A 26,297-nucleotide genomic window follows, 5' to 3' on the forward strand; every position below is an offset into this window, starting at 1 on the left:
ATGATGTGAGTCTTTAAAAACACGCACCAAACGTTGACAGACCAAGAGCGTTGTTCTCATCCACTTCATTGAGTAAGCGTGATTTTCAACTGATGATTAGTACATATTGCGAAGGGGGACTTGCCGCGCGGGATTAGCCGGGCGCTGCAGTCATGGACTGTGCGGCTGGTCCCAGCGGAGGTTCGAGTCCTCCCTCGGGCATGGGTGTGTGTGTGTTTGTCCTTGGGATAATTTAGGTTAAGTAGTGTGTAAGCTTAGGGACTGATGACCTTAGCAGTTACGTCCCATAAGATTTCACACAAATCTGAACATTTTTGAAGGGGGACTTGCACATGGTTAGTAAACGATGCGAACGTCAGGATATTCGTCATATTGACCGCTGTAACGTGGCGAAAACCACACTTCGTTATAATTATTCATTCTGCATATATCTAGGGTGGCCTGTCTTAGCTGCCTCACTCTGTGTGCAGGATGAATCGCTGCCCCAATCGATGTCGTCCTATGCCACCCGCAACGTTATATCTGACCTTCAGAGACCTCGCGCGAGATTTTCATATTTTCTCGCTCGCTACGCGCAAGCTGTTATTCCTGCAGAAAAAAAATGTAGGTAAATTTTGTACTGGGATTCGTTTTTGCTAGAGATCGTAATTTTCGAATTATTCAAGAAAAACGTACAAAAGTGATCTGCAAACTCACCGCCAATCTCACACTCTGCATCCACTGGTCAATATTTCTAGTATGTTATTCATGGCACTCTCTCCCACGACAGTACAAAAATTTGCGACTGCACGAGTTACTTCCCCCAATCGACATTTTTGGTCTTCATTGACTGGCTTTATAACGCGATCGATTTAATCAAACCCATAAAAGTCCGCAGCTCGTGGTAGTGCGGTAGCGTTCTCGCTCCCCACGCCCGGGTTGCCGGGTTCGATTCCCGGCGGGGTCAGGGATTTTCTCTGCCTCGTGATGACTGGGTGTTGTGTGATGTCCTTAGGTTAGTTAGGTTTAAGTAGTTCTAAGTTCTAGGGGACTGATGACCATAGATGTTAAGTCCCATAGTGCTCAGAGCCATTTGAAATAAACCCATAAAAACTGTGAAATTAACAGCATGAAATAAACGATTACCTCATTGTATTTGTCAGGCCTTCTGACTACAATACTACTGTGCTTGTTAGGGTTAAGTTTGGATCGAATTGTCAACATAATTAATTATCCTCACGAGCACTTTTAAATTAATAATGTTAACGTAACAGCCGTCTGTGCTGGTGGTGTAATAGCTCAGATAATAGATCCCAAAAAAGGTTGAGTATCGGTAGCGGTTGGTGTAGTTGTATATTTTTTGTACAGTGGAACGAACAACATACTAAAAATCCCGACTGGTGAAGGATGGGTGTCGGGGTGGAGGTAGGTTGATGCTCATTGTTGTACGTTTTTCTTGAATACCTCGAAAACTGTGGTCTCCAGCGAAAACTATTCCCAGTACAAAAAGGTCTTGTTCATTCTTTCTGTAGTATTAATAGTTTGCACGTAGCGAGCGGCAGAATGCGAAAATCTCGCCCGTGGTTTTTGCAGGCCAAATATAACATTGCCGGTTACATAAAACATCAGCAGGAGCAGTTGAATCATCGTGCATAGACATACAGAATATTCACCAAAGATTTTTGTTTTCCACCGAGAAGAAGGCCTACGTACAGCGAAATTCACCCAAAAGTTTACTATTTGTTTATTCAGGCACTGGAAAAAAGTTAGGAAGCTTAAGATCAACATTTCGACGACGTCGAGGGGTCATTAGAACGGAACACAATCTTGGATTTGGGAAGGAGTCGATCGTGTCCTTTTGAAGTAACTATCAAGGCAACCTAAATCTGGATGGCCAGATGGGGATTTGAACCACTGTCCTCCCGAGTGCGACCCCAGTGTCTTAGCTCTGCTCCACGTCGCTCGGTGGCGTTTGACAGGTACAGCTAAAAGAAAACTAACGGCGTGAATGTTGCGGTTGAAATTTGTCACATCAATAAAACGCTAGGCAAATAGGGAACCACCATGTGAAAGAAACAACCAGAGGATGATGTACTTGTTGAAAGTTACGGACAATGCTCTCGCCTTTGCGCCGGCGCAAATCCTCCACAGTGCATGCTTCTGTCTAGGCAGCGCACAGCTATGGCAATTAAAGCGTGCGTGAGCACAATTTCCCACTGTCATGCACACGCCCGTAACAGGCCGCTATAAATGTTGTACTCGCGTAGGCTTCGCTTTTCGCTGTTTTACTGTGTCTCCTGCACTCCAAAGATATGTGTTCCTGCTGCAGGTCATGCTTCGGCTGCAAGCACTGCGTTCCAGGCTGTGGCTAAGCATCTTCAGGTAGTATTTATTCACGAACACGCAATAAGAAGAAAGCTCGTAAAACAACAACACTCCTGCCTCACTTTTCACGCAGTAATGGTTGGCTGCAAGTTTTGACGTTGTGTACAAAATGTTGAGAAAAGCGAATAGTAAATCCATGTTCGCAGACCATCAGCATTAATTTTTGTTACGGAACAAGACAGTCGCAGTGGAAACATGGCCATCGTGAAGCCTCTCAGCCCCAACCGGTATAATTCATGCGCAGCGCGGCGTGGAGCACTCGCTGGAATAAAGACGTCGTCACGAGACACGCGCTGGTGTCTCGTAAAACCGCCTGACCTTTGCAGAGAATCAGTTGCTCGCTCTGTGCTCGCTCCCACACTGAGGGGCAGAGAATGTGGTCTGTTGTCGTCGACAGAGAATAGTGGCGGAATGGAGATGTGGCAGCGGATTCTGGTGAGTCTAGCAGGTCAAAGAGAATGAAAAAAGGTGGTGATATGTGACAGTGACTCCGGAAAAGCTAGAGTAGCTGACTCGTTATAACCAATGTGGATGAAGAACTTCAGCTGTGATTTAAAATGGCGGTCTGTGTAGGTACAATTTGAAACCAGTCACTTTTTGAGTTTGTTACGATCTTAAGTGGTTCTCGAACCATTGCAAGCTCATCATCAGATGGAGGTGTTACTGGAAGATTACGTTCTGGATCATGTGCGGTTAAACACTAGGTTCGTAGAGCTCGCGAAAATATGCAAACTAAATCAAACGAAACGAAAAGATCATTATATTTTATGATAGTTAAAAAATCTGATCAAAAGCAACCGGACAATTATTTATTTCTTTCTAATTTCTGCTACCAGTCACTTTTTTATTTTATGTTTAATCCAACATAATACAACGCGTTTCGAACATGTTCTGTTCATCTTCAGGTGTTTATACATACATACATACATACAGAGAAATGTTACTTAAAAATAAACAGTTTTAAACTAGATTAATCTAGAACTCTTTGTCCACTGTTTGTTACTGTAGCGGCTGGTGTGGCATTTGGGGGGGGGGGGGGGAGGGGGGGGGCAGATAATTTACGTCGGTTACTGCAATCCTATACAGGCTGTGATATCATACATAGTCAACCACAAGGAAGAAAACCAGCAGAAGACATCACTGATTTCCATTTCTAGCCATCCACTGCCCCCCTCCCCCCCCCCCCCCAAATGCCACACCAGCCGCTACAGTAACAAACAGTGGACAAAGGGTTCTAGATTAATCTAGTTTAAGAGTGTTTCTTTTTAAGTACATTTCTCTGTACGTATGTAAGTATGTATAAACGTATGAAGATGAACAGAACATGTTCGAATTGCGTTGTATTATGTTAGATGAAACATAAAATAAAAAAGTGATTGGTAGTAGAAATTAAAAATAAATAAATAATTATCCCACACAGTCACGGTTCACAAACATAGCCATTATGGCCGAGAATAACCGGACACTTATTGGTGGACAGTAACACCCTTTGGCTTTATGACAGCTTCAATTCCGGTGAGGACACTTTCAGCGAGGTGTCTGAATGTCCGTGGGGAAATGACAGCTCACTCTTTCTCAAGAGCCGAAATAAGAGAAGGTAGTGTTGTTGGACGCTGGGATCTGGTCAGAAGTCTAAGCTCTAACTCATCCCGAAGGTGTTAAATTGGTTTCATGCCGGGGATAAGGGTGGGTCAATACATTTCATACAGACGCTCCTTTACAGTGCGGAGTATTGTCATGGTGATTCAAATAAGCATTGTTTCCAAGCTGATCCTCTACTGTACTCAATTCAAAATGCTGCAAAATGTGTTCATATCTTTCTTAAGCGCAAGGAACCAGACCAAAACACGTGAAACACTCTCGTAACACCATCTCCCCTGTACGTCACTGTTGCCTCTATAAATGATGGCAGGTAACGTTCTCCAGGCATTCGCCAAACCCAAACCCTTCTATCAGTTTACTACAGGGTATAATGTGATCGAGCATTGCTTAGCACTGACTATAGAGAAGTTTAACTTGTAAGGAGATGCTCGGCCATTGTACCCCATCTAACTCCCTATGCACAGCCGTTGTCCTGACTGGACTGCTGGTAGCACTTTGGATCTAATGGTTAGCCTGGACGTTGTGTCACTTTTCATTAGGGTGCCAATACAAGATTGGAACTTTTGGCCCAACATTTTCCATCTGGAATCATTAAGATGTTCCGTCACGTCGTAACAACAACGTACTTCTTGTACTGCGATGAATATTATGAGATGACGGACGACACAGCTATGGGATCACCACTGTCTCCAGAAGTCGCAAATTTCTTCATGGAGCACTTTGAGGAGCAGGCTCTGCAAACTGCGACATTACGGCCGTCTTGCTTTCTACGATACTTTGATGACACCTTCCTCATGTGGCCTCATGGTGAAGATACACTACAGCAGTCCGTCGATCACACGAATGGTGTCCATCCCAACATTAAATTTACTGTCGAGATGAAGAAGCACGGCAAGCTACCATTCTTGGATGTTTCTGGTTGAGCGGAAGGCAGGAGGCCAGCTTGGTCATCCAGTTACAGGAAACCAACACACACTGATCCGTACTTGAAAGCCGGCCGCGGTGGTCTAGCGGTTCTGGCGCTGCAGTCCGGAACCGCGGGACTGCTACGGTCGCAGGTTCGAATCCTGCCTCGGGCATGGGTGTGTGTGATGTCCTTAGGTTAGTTAGGTTTAAGTAGTTGTAAGTTCTAGGGGACTTATGACCTAAGATGTTGAGTCCCATAGTGCTCAGAGCCATTTGAACCGTACTTGAACGCCAGTAGTTCCGACCACCCTGTACACAAGAAAGCGATCCTGAACACGTTGGTTCATAGAGCCAAGATTATCTCTGACGACGACCACCTACAGTCTGAATTGCAGAACTTAAAAACGTGTTTTCGGAGAAAATGGATACAGCAAAAGACACATCGCAAACGGTTTCCAAGGCCGCCGACGAAAGACACCTGGTGAGTCAGTAGAAGAGGCCAAACTGACTGCATTCCTGCCATGTTGTGGAGCAACTAACAGCAAGTTAGCATGTCTGCTGCAAAAACATGGTCTAAGACCAGTGTTCCGGCCCGCCCCCAAGATACGAGATATGTTGCGCCCTGTTAAAGACGACATTGCTCTTTGCGCTTCCGGCGTATATGGTGTACCCTGTGAATGTGGCAGCATGTATATCGGACAAACAATTCGCACGATTGCGGAGCGTTGTACTGAGCACAAGCGCCATATAAAACAAAGGGAGCTTGACAAGTCGACCATAGCGGAGCGTTGCCAAGAAAGCGGACATAAAATACAGTTCGAAAATACAAAAGTGGTGGCTCATGCATCTACATATTGGGACTGCGTTATAAAGGAAGCTGCCGAGATTCGTATAAACAACAATTTCAATAGAGACCAGGGGTACACACTCAGCAGGGTATGGGGGCGGGCGTTGGCCATCGAAAGCAAGCAAAGACAGATGCGCGACGCGTGAGCGGAAATTATAAACGTGGAGCCTATCCCTGGCGCCACCTGACTTCATCGGTGCTGCCACGGGCAATAGCTCCGCTGGCTGCACGGGTCGACTTACGCGCGCGCCACATTGGGTCTATCTGATTGGCTTCTGATGTCATCATACCTATGTAAGCGAGAAACAGTAGCAGCCCCGGCAGTCAGTGAACTCCTGACGACTATGGCGGAGGTGGTCATCGAAAGCTCGAGGGTTTTATTCGAAATGACGCGAATTTAAAAACCGAGGAAGTTTTATTCATGTATGCCGTCGCGAAAGACTCCGAGGATACTTTGGAACTCTGCCGATTTCATGTGATTTCTTATAACCACCCTCCCAAATGCTCGACGGTCCTTTTCCGAGGCCGGCCGCGGTGGCCGAGCGGTTCTAGGTGCTTCAGTCTGGAACCGCGCAACTGCTACGGTCGCAGGTTCGAATCCTGCCTCGGGCTGGATGTGTGTGATGTCCTTAGGTTAGTTAGGTTTAAGTAGTTCTAAGTTCTAGGGGACTGATGACCACAGATGTTAAGTCCCATACTGCTCAGAGCCATTTGAGCCTTTTCCGAGTCTTCCTGGTCTTGGTGTAGCTATGGTTGCTGCTTCCCATTTCTACTTCAAAACAACGTCACCAATAGTCGACTTGGGCAGCTTTAGAAGGGTTGAAGCGTTCCTGGTGGATCTGTCAGTCAGGTGACATCCAGTGACTAGCCCACGTTCGGAGTCAATGAGCTCTCCTAACCGACCCATTCGCTGTTACTGGCTCTCTTCTGTAAGCGCAATACTGTCCGTCTCTTTTTTATAGCGGTGGGTTGGCCTCGCATGACATCTGATGGTCAATTCTGCATTACATTGGTTATGTGGATACTTTTGATCAGACAATATATAGGGTTATTCCAAATGATGGACACATTTTCAAAAATTCGTGTGTATTCAAGTACAAATTCAAAATGAACAAGCTTTATACCAATGAAAGAGAAAGTTTCAAAGTTTATGGTGGGCGGGCGGTGACGGTTTCAGAAGCTGCCTGTAGAATTCGCGCAGCAACAGGGCCGTCATTCCGTTTCACTGTCAGTTGTCAGTGAGAGGGTGACTGTGGAGCACAAGGTTTTCTGCGTTCTTGAGTTCGCGAAAAGAGTCGAAAATTGCTGTGCAGCGGGCATTTCAACCACCAACTCGCAAAAGCGTTGGTTTAAGTAATTTGGAGTGTGGGCTAAGGAAAAAGCACAGGCCCACCGCATGTGTCAGAGGATGATGTCCGACGGATTCAAGAAAGTATTGTGCGCAGTCCCAGTAAGTCTACCAACAGAGCCAGTCGAGAACTTGGAATATCCCAACCAACTGTATGGGAAGTCAGGTTACCTTCCATCCGGAAAGTGGGTGCACTGAGCGACTGTTATGTGACTTATAAATTATAGAGTGCAGCAATCAGTCGTCCTTTTTAGATTTTGTCACGCAAATCCAGATTTCGGCTAGTAGCTAGCCATTCTCAATGCACTATTTTCTATTGTAAATGTATGTAAGTCCCTGTTGCTCGGACGCCAGTCACAGTTCTTTGAGGAACTGTGACTCCATCTGAGTAGTGCATTGAGAAGAGAAGAGATAACCTGCATGAGGTTGCTGTTACCTCGCACCACCGAAGTTTCTCCGTAAACATTTGGGTGGGAATTGTGGCCAATCATTTTCTAGGACCTGTAACACTGCCACCTACGTTAACAGCAGCAACCTATTTACAGTTCCGCCAGACCACATTTCCGGAGCTGCTGAACAATCTACCCTTTGCTGTGCGCAGAGGCGTCTGGTTTCAGCTTGATGGAGCCCTAGCACACTTAATTTTCGATGCGCGAGCACAGATAACTGTAGATTTTGGGAACATTGTGTAGGGCGAGGAGGACCTCTTGCGTGACCAGAGCGTCCGCCTGATTTGGTACTTTCTTTCTTTGGGGACATGCCAAGAGTATGGTTAAACATTACTGCAATTGTCACTACAGCTGAGCTGATAGCCCGAATCACAGAGGCAAATCGCCAAATCCTAAATAATCCTGAGTGCTCTCCAGAGTTGGACGGGTATTGATATGAAGGTGTGCAGCATGCATAATTTAAGGTACACAATGGATTTTTTGGACCATTCACGCAATTTACTGTCAGAACATGCCTAATCATAACAAACTGTAATTTTTGTCCAATTGCGGTTATTCGTCATTATACTCTTAAGAATGCGTTTAAGGTACACTGAAAAGCCAAGACATTATGACCACTGCCCACCGCAGCCGCGCGGGATTAGCCGAGCGGTCTGAGGGCGCTGCAGTCATGGACTGTGCGGCTGGTCCTGGCGGAGGTTTGAGTCCTCCCTCGGGCATGGGTGTATGTGTTTGTCCGTAGGATAATTTAGGTTAAGTAGTGTGTAAGCTTACGGGCTGATGACCTTAGCAGTCAAGTCCCATAAGATTTCACACAAATTCCAACATTTCAACTGCCCACCGCGACGTCTAATGCCGCCTGGTGGAGTTGTGGGTACGTGTCGCGACAGCAATAGTATGTAAGCGGAGCAGACATGGACGGGGGATCACCCAAGCGAAGATTGGGTTGCAAATGGGGAAATCCATCGAGATAAGCGACTTTAGACTAAGGGAAGATTATTATTAAGCAGAATGTGTGAATGATTATCTCGAAAACGGCGAAGATGGTCGAATGTTCACGTGCTACGGTCGTGAGCATCTACGAAAAGAGGTACAAGGACAGTGAAACTATCACTAGGCGCTAAAAGGTTGGACTTCCACGACACTTCACGAAACGTGGGATCGGGAGGCTTGTCTGTTCTGTAAAGAATAGACGGCGATCTCTGCCGAAGAACACAATGCTGGTGCATGCACAAGGGTTTCGAAGCACACCGTTCGTGGTACATTGTTGAAGATGCAGCTCCGCAGCAATCCACCTGTGTGTGTTCACACGTTGATCCAATAATATCGTCAGTTACGATTGGCATGGGACCATCGGGATTCGACCGTCGATCAATAAAAATGTGTCGTCTCTTCGGGTGAATCACATTTTTGCAGGGTCGATAGTCGTTTCTACAAACGCCGTCATCGAGGTAAAGGGCAGCTCGAAACGTGCAGCGCGTCACTGACGCAGGCTAATCGGAGCAGTATTATGCTATGGGAGAGGCTGGCATGGGACCTGTGGCAGTAATCGAAGAGACACTAACAGCTGCGAACCACCTGCATCAGCTGGCCGCGGTGGCCTTGCGGTTCTAGGCGCTGCAGTCCGGAACCGCGGGACTGCTACGGTCGCTGGTCCGAATCCTGCCTCGGGCATGGATGTGTGTGATGTCCTTAGGTTAGTTGGCTTTAACTAGTTCTAAGTTCTAGGGACTGATGACCTCAGAAGTTAAGTCCCATAGTGCTCAGAGCCATTTGAACCATTTTGAACCACCTGCATCCCTTCATATTTAATGTCTTTCCCAACGGCGGAGTGATCTTTCAGCAGTATAATTGTCCGTGTCTCTGAGCTAGAACCATGCTACAGTGGTTCGAGGAGCTAGCCGAGCGGTCTAAGGCGCTACAGTCGTGGACTTTGCGGCTGTTCCCGGCGGAGGTTCGAGTCCTCCCTCGGGCATGAGTGTGTGTGTGTTTGTCCTTAGGATAATTTAGGTTAAGTAGTGTGTAAGCTTAGGGACTGATGACCTTAGCAGTTAAGTCCCATAAGATTTCACACACATTTGAACATTTTTGGTTCGAGGAGCACTCAGCGTTGATGTCTCGGCGATCAATTTCGCCTATGTAAATCCTATGGAACCCATCTGGGTCGCTACCGGGCGCCAACACCGCGAACGCAGATTAGTTGACCTGTGCGTAGACATCTAATGCCTCGTACCTCCACAAACTTACCAACAAACTGTCGGATCTCTGATACGCAGAATCAGTGATATATTTCGTTCCAAAGGCGAACAGATAAGTTATTAAGCAGGTGGTTATGATGAATGGCTCATCAATCTATATATTCCTTATCAAAAAAGGATCCTCTTTGTGTGACCTGTCGTTCTTGAAAGTTTGTCGCTAAGGTCCAGAAACACCCTTATACTATATGTGTGTGACATTGTAACAAGCGTGTACAACTAATAATGTTACAAGATGCGATGATGACAGCGTCAGTCTGTCGAAACTAGTGATAGTAACAAACAGAATTCGCTTCAAGAAAAATATAACCCTGTGTACTGTTTCTGCGTATGACATTTGAATATTTGTTTTTTTCCTGCTGTTCTTTTCAAAATGAAGATTTTTCTTGTTGCCGTTGCTATATCTTCGGATAGCATTGCAAGTTCATCTGCAAATCCTGAACACTGAATTACAAAATTCTTGTTTTTGCAGCCACTTTGCATTTAGTCATTTACTCCATATTTTCGGATCAAATGGTTCAAATGGCTCTGAGCACTATGCGACTTAACTGTTGAGGTCATCAGTCGCCTAGAACTTAGAACTAATTAAACCTAACTAACCTAAGGACATCACGCACATCCATGCCCGAGGCAGGATTCGAACCTGCGACCGTAGCGGTCGCTCGGCTCCAGACTGTAGCGCCCAGAACCGCACGGCCACTCCGGCCGGCTTTTCGGATCATATTTCCCAGCAAACAACTGAATTTAATAGCGGATATGCCATCAACTTGTCTAGCATCTGTTCGCATCTCTAAAGCTCTCCTGAAAGTTTATCATTAGATTTTGTGTTTATAAGTGTTTGCCAAATTATATTTCTTCCTGAATGAAATTTTCGCTCTGCAGCGAAGTGTTCGCTGGTATGAAACTTCATGCCAGATTAAAACTGTGTGCATATAGTTTTAATCTGCCAGGAAGTTATATTTCTTGTTTATCATCCGCACCAAACTCTTCCAGTATTTCAAACAAAGATTATTATTATTATTATTATTATTATTATTAATATGTACTAAAATCTGAACTTTAACTTACTAAGGACATCTGATTAGATGTCTGTATCGTCTGGCTAACATACCAAATTCATTGTTTGTTTGTCCTATCCAAGACTCTGGCAACCATATCTGTCCCATTGTTCAGACGTCCTCTGCGTGTTTGAAACCAGAGCCTGAAGGCTGCAATCTTGCCACGTGAAATAAATGCATAAGGAAAATAACAAGAGCTTATTTTTATGTGACTGGTTACATACCCAGAATTAACTATTTGTAGCAAATGTAACTTAAAGTATTACTAATTGCAGGGCCGCAGCTATTTAGTGTCTTATTGGAGATACACTATGTGATCAAAAAGTATCCGGACACCTGCAAAACATTCGTTTTTCATATTAGGTGCATTGTGCTGCCATCTACTGTCAGGGACTCCATATCAGCGACCTCAGTAATCATTAGACATCGTGAGAGAGCAGAATGGGGCACTCCGCGGAACTCATGGACTTTGAATGTGGTCAGGTGATTGGGTGTCACTTACGTCATACGTCTGTACGGAAGATTTCCACACTCCTAAACATTTCAAGGTCCACTGTTTCCGATGCGATAGTGAAGTGGAAACGTGAAGGGAGACGTACATCAAAAAAGCCTACAGATCGACCTCGTCTATTGACTGACAGAGACCGCCGACAGTTGAAGACGGTCGTAATGTGTAACAGGCAGACATCTATCCAGACCATCACACAGGAATTCCAAACTTCATCAGGATCCACTGAAAGTACTATGACAATCAGGCGGGAGAAGAGAAAACTTGGATTTCATGGTAGAGTGACTACTCATAAGCCTCCCATCACGCCGATAAATGCCAAACGACGCCTCGCCTGGTGTAAGGAGCGTAAACATTGGACGACTGAACAGTGGAAAAATATTGTGTGGAGTGACAAATCACGGTACACAATGTGTCGATCCGATGGCAGGGTGTGGGTATGGCTAATACCCGGTGAACGTCATCTGCCAGCGTGTGTAGTGCCAACAGTAAAATTCGGACGTGGTGGTGTTATGGTGCGGTCGTGTTTTTCATGGAGGGGGCTTGCACCCCTTGTTGTTTTGCGTGGCACTATCACAGCACAGGCCTACACTGATGTTTTAAGGGTCTTCTTGCTTCCCTTTATTGAAGAGCAGTTCGGGGATGGCGATTGCATCTTTCAACACGATCGTGCATCTGTTCATAATGCACGGCCTGTGGCGGAGTGGTTACACGACAATAACGTCCCTGTAATGGACTGCCCAGCACAGAGTCTTGCCTTGAATCCTACAGAACACCTTTGGGATGTTTTGGAACACCGACTTCGTGCCAGGTCTCACCGACCGACATCAATACCTCTCCTCGGTGCAGCAATCCGTGAAGAATGGGCTGCCATTCCCCAAGAAACCTTCCAGCACCTGACTGAACGTATGCCTGAGAGTATTGAAACTGTCATTAAGGCTAATGGTGGGCCAACACTATGTTGAATTCCAGCATAACCGATGGAGGGCTCCACGAACTTGTAGGTCGTTTTCAGCTAGGTGTCCGGATAGTTTTGATCACATAGTGTATTAACGTCTCATGAACTTCTAGTCTTGAAGGTCGTGGTGATTTTCTTTATTCTGGACAGGGATGTGTGAAAAGTTTCACTTGACTAAATTTACTTTGTAGTGCTTCTTCAGTGTACCGTTTCGCTTTCTCTTCTGAAATTCCGTAACAGATTTTTTGACCTGCTTCTAAGAGGTAATTATTAGACACATCTGCTACACAATAAATGACGTATTGGCTGTTAGACTGCGATTCGGGATTCTTGGCTGACGTTTATTTAATGATTTTTCAGGCGTTTCACCAACATGAGTGGCTAACATTGTCGAAGGTTCACACTTCACAGCTGGCGGCTCAGTGGGGGATGGAACTTTGACAATGCTAGCCTTTCGTGTTGGCGATACGCTTGAAAAATTACGAGAGGCGTTCAAAAAATAATTCGACACTTTGTTTGCGGCCAATTGAGTTTCCCGGTTCAGCCACTTCGTGGAGCTATGACCGGTGGCGATGCTATACATAGCCTTCAAAGTGGTATTTATAACGCAGGTGCGTTCCAGGCAAAGAGCTGTCATTGAGTTTCTTTTGGCGCAAAACCAGAGCAGCGCAGATATTCACAGATACTTGCAGAATATCAGCGGAGACGTGAACAAAAGCTCGGTGAGTCATTGGGCAAGGAGACTGTCATCATCGCAACAAGGTCGCGCACACCTATCCCATCTCCCGCATGCCGGCTAGCCGCACACAGCTATCTCTCCTGCAATGTTGGTTGGAACGTGTGGACACTCTCACTAGAGTTGATCGACAGATCACATTCAAACACCTCGCTGCTCAACAAGATATCTGTTGGTAGTCCTGACACACTCGTGCAACAGTTGTGTCACTCAAAGGCTTGTGACCTCTGGCTTCCTCACCGTCTAGCAGGAAACCATAAAGAGCAACGAAGGACCATCGTAACAATTTTTTCTCAAACATCATCACAGGCGATGAAACGTGGCTTCTCACTTCGAACCGAAAACAAAACGGCAATCCATGGGGTGGCACCTCACGACCTCTCCTTCAAAACCATACCCTTAGCCGATAAAGTCAGGGTGATGTTCTTCTGGAACTGTGAAACGGTTATTCTATTGTTGCCGTCTGTTATGGTGCAACGACAAACTCTGAAGTTTAATGTGTTACCCCCAGGAAACTGAAGAAACGACCTCGGCGTGTTCGTCGGTACAGTAACGCAAACGAGATTCTCCTTCTGCATGACAACGCAAGGCCTCACATAAGTCTGTACACCCGAGAGGAGCTCACAAAACTTCATTGGACTGTACTTCTTCATCCACCCTACAGCCCGGATCTCGCACCGTCCGATTTCCATCTGTTCGGTCCAAATGCTTCAAAAGGCTTTGAGCACTATGGGACATAACTGCTGAGATCATCAGTCCCCTAGAACTTAGAATTACTTAAACCTAACTAACCTAAGGACGTCACACACATCCATACCCGAGGCAGGATTCGAACCTGCGACCGTAGCGGTCGCGCGGTTCCAGCCTGTAGCGCCTAAAACCGCTCGGCCACCCCGGCCGGCAGTTTGGTCCAATGAATTACGCACTCCGTGGGAGGCAGTACGTGGGTGATGAGGAGGTTATTGACACAGCAAGATGTTGACTACGACGTCGACCAGTAGAGTGGTACCATGCGGGCATACAGGCCTAAGGCCCCCACATTCAATGGGAATTACGTTGTAAAATAGGCTTTTGTAGTCAAAAGGGTAAAGAATAACATGATGTATTGAGCTCCTGAATAAAAAAAAAAACTTACTTTCAGAAAAAAATGTGCTGCGTTACTTATTGAACGCCGGCTGCTGTGGCCGAGCGGTTCTAGGCGCTTCAGTCTGGAACCACGCGACCACTACGGTCGCAGGTTCGAATCCTGCCTCGGGCATGGATTCTTTGTGATGTCCTTAGGTTACTTAGGTTTAAGTAGTCTAGGGGACTGATGACCTCAGATGTTAAGTCCCATAGTTTCTAAAGAGATGGGGCCCCTCCACGCCCGCCCAACGTGGTGACCAGACCAAAAGTTCTACTGTCGCCTCCGTCAACATGTTAATTGTCCAGTAAGTGAATCACAGGATGCTGGGCTGTGATGTTATCCGTGCGTCTGGGTAAGACTACGCATTAACACGGTCCATCAGGTGATAGACAGTGGACGAAACGCGAATGAGGGTAGCAATTTAAAGAGCAGAGGGAAAAAAGTTCCAAGGCTCGCTCAGAGCCATTTGAACCATTTGAGGTTACTGAACACCCCTCGTCGGACGAAGATCATACTACGCGAGGTCGCGCAGTGCTTAGCACACTGGACTCGCATTCGGAAGGACGACGGTTCAAACCCGCGTCCGGATATCTTAATTTAGGTTTTCCGGGATTTCCCTAAATCGCTTCAGGCAAATGCCGGGCTGGTTCTTTTGTAGTAGGACCGACTTCCTTCCCAATCCTTCCCTAATCCGATGGGACCGTTGATCTCGCTGTTTGGTCCCCTCCCGCCATATCAATCAACCAACCGACACAGATCCCGAGAGACATACCACCAGGCTATACGGCAACGTGTGGTTACGAAAGCTTCAACAATGTTGGATTCATAAAATGCCTAATATAATGCCCCCTTCTTTTTAATTTAAATAGTATCACCTCGAACGGCTTCTTTTTCTGTACACTTAGTAGCAAATGTCTCTCATTTTTTGTGCAGGGTGACCCAGAGGAGGCGGACAACCCCAACACTGGCATCGGCGCCTTCCGGTTCATGCTGGAGACGAACAAGGGGCGCACAATGCTGGAGTTCCAGGAGCTGATGACAGTGTTCCAGCTGCTGCACTGGAACGGCTCGCTGAAGGCGATGCGCGAGCGGCAGTGCTCGCGGCAGGAGGTGGTGGCGCACTACTCGAACCGCGCGCTGGACGACGACATGCGTTCGCAGATGGCGCTGGACTGGATCGCGCGCGAGCAGGAGAACGCGGGCGCGCTGAGCCGCGAGCTGCGGCAGGCCGAGCGCGAGCTGGACGCGGCGCGCCTCGCCGGCCGCGAGCTGCGCTTCCCCAAGGAGAAGAAGGACATCCTGATGCTGGCGCACTCGCAGGCCGGCGCCGGCTCGCTGCACAGCTAGGCCGACCGCCGCCCCCACCCCACCCCGCCCTGCACTGCCCGCCGCGTCGTCTGCGCAGCTCCCGCCCTCGACAGCTTCGATCCGCACAGTAACAATCGTACCTTCTTCCGAAACAATCGAGTGCTCTTCATTACTTATGCAGTGGCTCCATTCTTTAGTTTTTTTGGATCTCATCTTCATATCTTCTGGCTACGGTTGTTTGGATGACCTATCCTTCTCCTCTGGCTACCATACCTAACTCACTGGATGTCCTCTTCATGTTCTCTAGCTACCATATCTCATTGTTTGTATATCCTCTCCGTAAGCTCTGGACACCATACCTGAATCATGTTTGGATGCTTGTATCCTCTGGCTACCGTACCAAAGTCATTGTCTACATGCCTCTCCATACATTCCAGCGAGCCGCTCCATACACTCCAGCAGTCATATGTAACTCATAGTTTGGATATCCTCTCCATATCCTCTGGCTACCCATACTTCGTTGTTTGTATGTCCCCTCCATATCCTCTGCCTACCATACATAGCTCATTGTTTGTACGTCCAGTCCTTATCCTCTAACATACTTCACTTATTATTTGGATGTCCTCTCTATATCTTTGGGCTACCACACCTAACCCTTCGTCTGGACGTCCATATCGTCTGGCTGCCATACCTAACTCATTGTTTGAATGTCCTCTCCAAACCCTCTGCCGACCATACTTCACTCTTCGTTTGGATGTGCACTCCATATTCTCTCCCTAACATACCTAATGTGACGCTTCCACGGACCAGTCTTCATTGCCACCTCATCACACTCCTTGGGCTCAACGAACCAAATCAAGAAAGACAATCACCACCGTCAGTCTCACTTTTTATGTTTATTCGGATTACTGGTTCACTTTTTGTTACATGCCATTTTAAGATTCGTATCTAACTGATGTGCATTACAGCTCCTCAGAAAGGTGACCATTGTGTTTCAAAATAAATAAATAAATAAAAGAAGAAGAAAAGGAATAAACATAAGAAGTGAACCAGACAAAGTTCGTCTTTCTTCATTATACTGAAAGTGTCTATGGTGCCATCATATATCATGTCTACGATTATTTTCAACCAGAATAAAACAGTGGACTCTGCACGGCAGCCTCTTATGACGTGGCGAAGTCAACGTTCACGTTTCTAATTTCAGTTTCGTAAGTGTCGTGTAACTTGACTCATATGCTGTTTAGAAGACACTGGGTGTAGCCCAAGCAACTAAACTGTCTGTCCGGTGATGAGAACAGTATGGTTCTGTGCTCGTTTTTTCAACAGTTGAGATAACTTATTGACACATAAACAACAAATAAAATATGTCCACAAATATAGCTTTCTACAGTTTACACTATTATTACACAAGAATACAGCTTATTTTACGCAACCTAGGTTTAGAGTTACGTGCCGATTTCCTAGTGTTACTGTTTCGCATATGTCATTCATATCTTCTGATGTGTTGTTGAATAAAGAATCTATAGCAACCATAGAAATTAAGAGACCACGTGAACTACATGGAGATTTCACACCATTGAAATCTACCCGTCAATGTCTCAAATCATCGTTTAATTTTTCTGGTGTACACTGTAAGACATCTACATACTACTTTCTTTCTCTTGTTGTTATAGGCTATCTTGCTTCATAATATATCAAAACATACGAATACCAACTATGAAACAGGAACGGAGTTCCAACCCAAAATCTACAGCGTGTAAAATATGTTGTCTTGTATAATAATTACTGTATTTGACTAAGAACCAGTAATAAAGTTAACAGAAATGAATATTGCATTCTCAGCTGCAAGGATGGATTGCATAAAAATAAAGAACATAAATACTCTGGGAATATTGCACCTCAGATAGTTCCACAATACACTGTTTTACTTCAAGGCAGATAGTTTCTTTGACCGAACTGTGCATCCTCGTCACAAGCAATGTATATAGGATGTATTTTTCTTGAAATGGAGGTGCGTCCATCCTCTTGAAGACCATAAGCATCCAAACGCAGTCCACTAAGAATACATGTGTTGTCAATCCAAAGGCACAGTTTGTTGGATGGAGCCACCATTCTTGAAATCTGATACCACTCGCATCGCATTCAGGTACTCCTGACGGAATTGTATTCGTGTCAGTCTTTTATCAGTGAAAGCGAAGATTCCTCTGGGTCTAGAAGAGGGATTTATTCCGTATTAGATAATAATCTATCCACTGAAAAACTGACATTAATGCGTGTTATACAATACTCTGCTATTTTGTAGCACAGTTTCGTATTCAGCAAACAAGTACTTAGTGTTATCCTGCTGCTTGCAGAGACTTGGCTAAATAATAAAACTTGCATGCAACATTTGTAACGAGATGACAGGAGAGAGTTGAATTTTACTCTTAATTTGGACAGCTTTGTGTACGGAGCCATGACAGAAACGAAAAAATTACCTGAAGAGCTCGATATTTCAGGTACACAAACGCTCAGTTATTTTGTCGCCCTGTTCAGGGTGAAAAATAATATTGTGTTCTCCACAATTAATAAAAAGAAATGATCCATTCGGAGTTAGAGCGCGTAAGAAGAGACTTCCATTCCATTTTAAGTTCTTTCAGACTGTTGTTCCTACTATTCTAGGAATTTGCAGCAATATCTGCCGTTCGAAACGTATCATTCCGCGTTACTTCTAGCACCTCAGCAAACATAAATCTGTGTTCTCTTTAGGTGTCGCATCAGAAAATACAGTTAAAAGCCCTTCTCATTACGTATCTCGCCTGGTCTGCAAACTCCTTATAAGGATGAAGAAAGAGTGCACATTGTAAAATGAAGAAGAAAGTACAGACCGAATTGCGAGACCAACCACGATATTTACGAACGGATGTGATCAGGCTGAACTAATATTTATTCGCTGGGGACTGGAAGTAATGCGCAGCCTTCTGCTACTCTCGTGTCCGGCGGCAGTGCAGTGACGAAACTAAGGCACCTCCTGCCATCTACCGATATGCCTAACTTCACAGGATCATCGTGTGGTGCAATACACGCTTAACAAAACTAAAAAGGTTAATGAATTATTTTGTACTTATTAATGATCTCATTCAGTTTATGATTGATTCTTTTTTGTAATTAAATTTGTCGATTGCTTCGTTAAGGAAAAGAAATATCTCTGATGTCTTTCTGGTCGCTTAAAAATTAACCTGAAATATGATGCCTTAAAGGGGAGTCGAATACTGTACTTTGCGCAGAAACTTTGACTTCAGCCGTTCGTGGTGTAGAGTGTAGACTGTTCAGCTCGCTTGTTCAGTGGACATCGACGACGAGGAAATGGTATCACCATCAGCCGTTCTTCTACTCTTTGACAGTCACGACACGAGATGCCAATGTATTGTTCTCCGTCAGTGTTCATACTTGCTTCCGTTTTACATGAGTCGGAGAAGCTTGTATCATTTTACGAAATAGGTATTATGCACGGTTTTGTCCCAGTGATTGTTTTCATATGATACAATAACTTAGTTACTTGCCTGATAGAGTGGGAATCCTGATATACTGGTCTATTGCGTGTCTAGCAACTCATGGGGACCTACAGTCGTATAAAGAGGGAGTAGAACTATCGTAAAATCTTCGCCATCGGCCTACAACGTGCAAGGGGAATTTCACAACATGACATTGTTATCTTAAAGGTACGAGAGGGAGCTGCCTAAACCATCAACATATTTGATTTTGAGATCAAGTCAGGATTCTATCACACCATAAAGTGACTGAATGTTCATCGCACTTTCCCGTAAACATGGCGTGTCGTACAGCTGGATGCGGTGAACATTTCATGCCTGTGGATGACGGACTATCCAGTATGAGGCATAATTCAGTCACTTTCAAAGTCAGATAAACTTCCGACTGGAGAGTCAGGTGATATATTTACATCAGATGATATATTTACTTCATAATAATCGAAATCTATCTCTTTAAGAAATCGTCAGTCAACAATGAGGAAGGAGGGCGAAATCTGGCATCGGTCTTCAACTGCAAGGGAGTGAGGACGTATATTCTTTAAGTTGTCGTAGGCGAGATTATAGAACTTCTGTAGTTTGCAGAATGTTTCTGAAAGAGGAATAAATGATTACAACAAAAGACGAGCAGGTATACACGGAAATAAGGCCAAGATAAGTCGTGTTGTGCAAGAATTCACTAAGAAAATAGAAATATCAAATATTTATATGCGAAGGAAAATAGAAATAAACTTCAAGAAGATTTAGTTTTCTATCGAGACAATGCTAAACTGAATCTCCCTTACATCTAAAAGTCAGATGCTTGACTGAGTTTCATTCGAAATTTTTAATACCGAAGGTAAAACTCCACGTTCTTGCCCCTACATGCCAGTTTGATTCTGTCGCGATGGCTGGCTACAGAAATCACTGACGAATAACTCGACCACTCAAGAGTACAAGATCTTCGTAACAGATACAGTAGTCTTTCTGCACACAATAAAACAGTGAGATGTTATTGGAGGAAAAGGAAGGATGAGCTATTTTCTGGAACGCTCTTGGCATGAGGGACGAGGCGTGTTCGGTGGGAAATCGGTGAGGACTGAGCTGCCAAATGCGGATACGAGGTGTGGGCGCACACTCCCCACATTCTCGGGGCCGCGCCTTGCTTTGCATTACCTCCACCTTGCTGTCCGCCATTTAATTACGCCTGCATGCTGCCAAGCCAGCCTGCAAAACCGCGCCTTCCTCGCGAGAACGTGCTCCACATTCCTGATGCAGCGAGGTCCTTCCCCGAGACTCATTACGTCGTGCAACAGTGACTGAACGCTCGTCGATCTTTCCCGTACAAACTGACGTGTGGGGGGTGGGTAGTGGGTGGAAGCGTTGAACATTACAGCCCAGTGGATGATGGACTCTCCAAAATAATTCCGACACTCTCAAAGTCAGGTAAACTTCCTGATGGAGATACTCTCATCTTCCGGAATTACACGATACATCTACATCACAATCATGTTAATTTATCTCTTTAAGAAATCTTCGGCCAATAAGGAGAGAGCGGTGCAAACTCCCGCATCGGTCTTCAACTACAAGGGGGTTTTGGAACGTAACTGATATATCAAAGATGTCTTAGGGTTTCAGGTGAAGAACCTAGAACAGATAATACGTTTTTATTTTTGAGATTATGCCGAGGTTCTGTCTTTTGTACGAGACAGTCAGTGGCCTGAATGACTGGGCTACTCCGTAAATAAAGACGGGGCCAAAACCAAGTAGCTCAGAAGATATCATAGTTCAATAGTCCCAAGAAGAGTACTATTTTCCCATACTACTTACACTGAAATAGGGGCCAACACCATTACTTTTGGAAGCTCAGAGGAAACTTAATTTGGAAACTGACCTGTCGCCGTTGAAATTATTCCACAGATGATATTAATTTGTTGGATTTAATACTGTCTGAATGTAAATGTAGTTATATGCGAGTGCAGGCTTTCTCGGCGAATTTTATATATGAAGTCTTCACGGGTTGTCAGCCGAGTAGCATCGACGTCTCGTAGTAACGTTTCGATGGAAGGCGTCTCCATCATCTTCAGGCGAAGATGATGGAGACGCATTCCATCTAAACGTTGCTACGAGACGACGATGCTACTCGGCTGACAACCCGTGAAGACTTCATGTATGTAAATGTTGTTATCACAAGACTCTGAATCTGCTTCACAAGCATAACGCATTATTAAAGTTAGTGCCACTTTAATGCAAGGATTAGTAGTTTACGTTCGTTCCCGACTGTAGAAGGGGACTCTAGTGTTCTACTGTGCCACTAGACAGTTGGTCAAGTTCATCCTGGAAGGTCAAAAATTTAAGTAGATGGTAAACAAAGGCAATGCAGTCAATACTGTTCTGCCTTTAGTTCAAAGTACTGGAAACTACGGAATCCTACTTCCACCGTTAAGAAGTCTGTCTTCAGATTTATCTTCAGAGATAATAGTCTAACAGAACAGCAACTGCTATGTCGTCTTAGTGCGCGAGGAAGGAAGATATTTAGATCCGCTAAAACGGAAGTATGAATCAGCAATGTGATATGCTAGCATCGTTAGAAGGAAACAGTCCAGATAATGAAGCACAAAAGCGTTGAGTTGTTTGACGAATTAACTCGAGAAAATTGCGGCATAGATTAATGATCAAGTCGGGTGAGAATCTCTTTCTTAAAATTATTGAACAAAACGATGTGTGGAATTCTCCTCTGTCTATTACAGTTTAAGCATTTCATAGTTTAAGATATGTGGCGCCTCTGGGTGGGAAACATTTTTCGAGAGGGGCAGAGTAGAAAGATGGGAGGAAAGAAGACTGATGATTTTGAACAGTCGTGACCGAAGTATTGGGGCGTTCGAGAGGTGGGCTGTGGATGTGTTGGAGAGAGGGAGAGGAGGGGGAATTGGGATGGAAAAGACAGTGACAACGAACACATGCAGGGCGGAGCATCAGGAATTCCAGTGTCCTGTCACGAAGTTGGTGGCAGCCGGCGCGATCTATATTCTTCTGAATCCGCACAACAGTGCAAGGACGGGGAGCGACGAAGCAGGAAAAGAGGTGGAGACGGGCAGAGGAGGAGAAGTCCCGCGACGGCCGCATTTGCATAATAGCTCCGAGGCGATCAGAGCGGCCGAGCAAGCCAGCCGGAGCACCAGCCTGCAGCCATTGACCTGAACTGGTTGGAATGTGGCTTAATATGTCCAATAATGAGGGCCTGTGAAATTAATATAATAAAATTGAGGAGGCAGTGAGGAAGAGGAGGAGCAGTACGCGGAGAGACGTGGTGGTGGGAGGAGAAGAGGGGAGGGGGCGGAAAAGGCAGAAAGACGTGGAAGAGTGGGGGTATAGCCCAGTCGTGCACTCGAGGAGCTGCAACAGCGGTCAAGCGGTAGTGTGCCGTCAGGGCCTAACGCTCCTGGAATCTTTCACAATTACAGCCTCCATAGGCTTCGACATTCGGTGCACATCTTTTCTCAGATTATCGTCCTCCTAAAATTATACAGACGAACTGAATTGTCATCTTACTGCTCACCTTATCCGTTCTCGTTACTCTTTCTTTTCTTATTAATTTCCACCTCAGTTCATGGACTTGTAGCTTTGTTGCACCACAAGCTCTTCTTTTTTCTTGCTCCACATTTAATTACTCCCTTACAACATGTACCATTCTTCTGTTCATCTGTGATATTGTTGTCATATTACTGTACATATGAAATGTTTATTTATTTTTTCTACATGTCTTATTTGGTTACTCATAGTGTTGGTTGGCTCCTTTCATTCTATTCAAAAATTCTGTCTTTGTCACTAGTTTCCTCTTGTGATTTTCATCTACATGTTAAATATCAGACTTCACGTTCTGTTACAAAATACAACTTTTTGTTTGTTTGTTTTGGAAGTCCATCTTTTTGCCCTTAGTTGGTTTGTCCATTATTGTTTAAGTCACTATAGTTTAAAATTAGTCTCATGACTTGGTGGCGTCACAGCTGCATACATTTATACTGTGCAGCTGCACGTTATATCTGCATCATTATTTTGGAAAGAACGACACTTCAAATGTACTGTAGACGCCAGTGATAGTTCAGATCCTTGTTTTGAACATGATTTATCTTCCAGCACAATCACAACCAATTTAAATACGAAGTTACTAATTATGACCATCAAGTAACAACTTCAGGTCATAATACACACCAGCCACTGAGGAACCATCATTGTCAACGACAAGCATTATGATTTTCACCATGAGCAATCTTTCTAAAATGAATACCATATTAAAACTTAGGAAACTTCTGAAGCTGACTATCGAATTAACATAATGACAAATTTCGCATTTTAAGCCCAAACGGAGATACTTTACGACTAAACTCCATAAACAGGCAGCTTAACTTAAGTGAGAACTGGAAGTCGATCAGGAGAATGTTGTTCGTAACAGAACTGAAAAATGTTTTTAACACCACACTTCCCTACACTCATATCTGGTAAGAGAAAGCCATTTTACCAACGACGCCGTCAACTCGAAAGATACTCCAGCACAGGTATCTTAGAAGTCAGGTAAAACTGAAAAATCAGCAAACAAATTGATACTAGTTAGGAGAATAAAGCTATTAGCCACCTCACTGTGCAATTCACAGCCCGATTTTCACATGGATAAACTCGAATATTTCTGTTACTACGATGATCGTAATACTGACTGATCTATCTTACCGCTCTTATGAACAGATGAAAGTATTCACATGTATAAGATTCAGCTTGACAAATCTAGCTGACTCTGTTTTCTGGGGGAAAAACAAAAGGACAAATGAAAGCAAATTTTCTGCGCAAGGTACCAATGTTATTTATTCCGAATTAATAACTAACATTTTTATCTTAGTAGGCTGTTAGAGATATAATCTAATTTACAATTACAGTTGTAATTTACATAGTTTATTTGTTCATCATGCTAAAGAGTCCCTGATATTATTTAAACGAATAAAATTTTAATTGCAACATAAGCTTACAATTGTTTTCTGTATTTAATTGGTGATGCTATAGATTATGAAAAGTTTTGAACTGAATTCGTAATGAAACGATATAGTGAAAAAACTTCTACATTGTGATAATGATTGTTTAGTAGTAGTTTATTATATAGGTGAACCCAATTCAAAATCTGATCTGCAGAAACTGTCTTATTAATTATATTTTTTGTAACTGACAATTTCTTCAGATCGATAAGGGTTTGAAGACTGCTGTTGATATGTGTTTTACTAACACCTTTGGGTTTTGGTGAAGTGATACTGTCTTAAGAAATCATTCTCTCATTTGATGACTTTTGGTACCATAATATATACTGCAATAAGCTAATTTCTGCGAAAAGATACAGAAAAACTGAAGAGTTACAACACATCTTTAAAGTTAACTATATGTTACAAAAACTGGTCCATGGTTCTTCTGAAGCTATAAATCCAGATAAGTAATCGTATTTACAATGCTTCAATCAAAATAGCATTAAGATGATGTTAATATTTATCTTCAAAATAGGCATATGATTCTTGTATTTTAATTAGATTTCCATGAAATCTTTTGTGAGTTTCAACTTCATGTCCAAAAACAAATTCCCACTGATCGATTTTAACTTTGAAATATTTCTAAACAACAATTACAGATCTGTACATCTTCTTTTTAATTTAAACCATAATTTTTCAAAACCTGTAACTGTATTCAATCATATATTATGTTTTAAATATTTATTTCATGTAAATTAATATCTTAATTGCTAAATTAAATATAAAAGTGTTATTATAATTAATATATGTGTGTGCCACTTCTTGTATTTAGTTTCAATGGAGTTAACTCCTAGAATATGTTGACTGAACTGTGTGTAATTCTTTATGTAGGGGACATGAGTGAGACAAGAAGTCTGTTTTGCAACAAGAAGTTGATGTCCCAGCAAATCTGTGATAGGGTTATTGATTATTGCATAATGTTTTATGTGAATGGTTTTTCATATGTAAATGTGTTTTTGATGTAAATAGTGCCATAAACTTAACATGATTTCAGCTTCATTATAGAGGAACTGCACTCTTATATAATAATGACATACTGTCACTACAAGTAATATTGATAAAGAGCAGATGGTGGTGGTTACAGCAACAACAAGGTGATAAGTTATCATTGTACTCAGCTCAATTCATAGGACCCCAAACTGTGGGCGTGCACCATTGTAATATATGCTTGCTAAAAGAGACAGCACCTTTGTATAACTAATCTGAAGGAAATAAAGTCAATAAAACAAATGAAAGTGCTGTTCATCAGTCCTGTTATCACTCTAAGAAACCCAGCGAATTTAGAAATCTTTCTTCAAATCTAGCCAGAAAAATTTAAAATATTTTATAATTTGCTGGACATAAAAACTCAGTTTCCTACTAAATGTAAGAATACTTTTATTTTTTTCCTTGGTGGTGTCTACATAGTTTCTAAACAGTTATTCCCATCAGAAGGACAAAATAATCACTTGTGAACAGTGGATATAGCTACTTTAGAAACACATGCAGATAGAGGGAGAGACTGAAGACAGCATAAATGCATACCCCATTGTAATGTAATTTCTGAATTCTGAATACTCAGAAGCAGACAAATCTAACAATGATGGATATCTTGGAGTGTCAGTGAACCTTAAGATGACAAAGTAAGTGAAAAAGTCCCAAACACCTGTAATTACCAACGTTGATCAGTGTGCAGGTAAGGCAAACAAGTGCATCATCTCAATATGCTTAAGAGTATCAGCAATCACAGTGATCTGTATCATTTTCGGTAGACTTATGACCCATCTCACAAACTGCACAAAAACCCATCGGCTTGCTGCCGTGTAAAAGACGTTAGTGAAATGCTTACTAACGACCGCGCTGCTCAGCCAGGTAACTGTCTGGTGGGAATGAGATTTTTCTGCCAATCAAAGCGTCATTTGCTAGAGAAATGCTAATCACAATTTGTGACCATTCTCCTTCGGGTCTTATGCAGCACTACATGTATAGAGAAAATTTCAGTCAACATCGGTAATTCAGTAGACCATCTTTCGGTATTACAGTTGCTAGCTCACCAACTGAATACTTTGAGCTATTTAAGACTCACATACTATAAGTACAGCAAGTGCTCTCTTTGGCTGATCTATCAGTTTCATGGATGAACCAGACTTTTGAGAGTTCATAAACAATTTCTTCATCACGTCTTTCTACGGCGCCCAGCTCCAAATACCAATTAAAATAAAAAAATAATAACTGTAGGGCCACCCTCTGTGTAAATGCTGAATTATTACTCTTGACTGTACAG

The 26,297-nt window shown here is 43.7% G+C and overlaps 1 protein-coding gene across 1 annotated transcript in view; it reads left to right on the forward strand.

Annotated features, from left to right (window-relative positions):
* Nucleotides 1–25,269, forward strand: part of LOC126189010 (LIX1-like protein) — a 326,396-nt gene extending 301,127 nt beyond the window's left edge. The window contains exon 4 of the mRNA XM_049930821.1: nucleotides 15,091–25,269. Within this exon, the coding sequence (XP_049786778.1) occupies nucleotides 15,091–15,504 (414 nt within the window). The 3' untranslated portion in view covers nucleotides 15,505–25,269. The remainder of the gene's footprint in view (nucleotides 1–15,090) is intronic.
* Nucleotides 25,270–26,297: the final 1,028 nt, after the last annotated feature.

This window comes from Schistocerca cancellata, chromosome 5 (assembly GCF_023864275.1).
Source record: "Schistocerca cancellata isolate TAMUIC-IGC-003103 chromosome 5, iqSchCanc2.1, whole genome shotgun sequence".
In the NCBI taxonomy this organism is placed as follows: domain Eukaryota; kingdom Metazoa; phylum Arthropoda; class Insecta; order Orthoptera; family Acrididae; genus Schistocerca; species Schistocerca cancellata.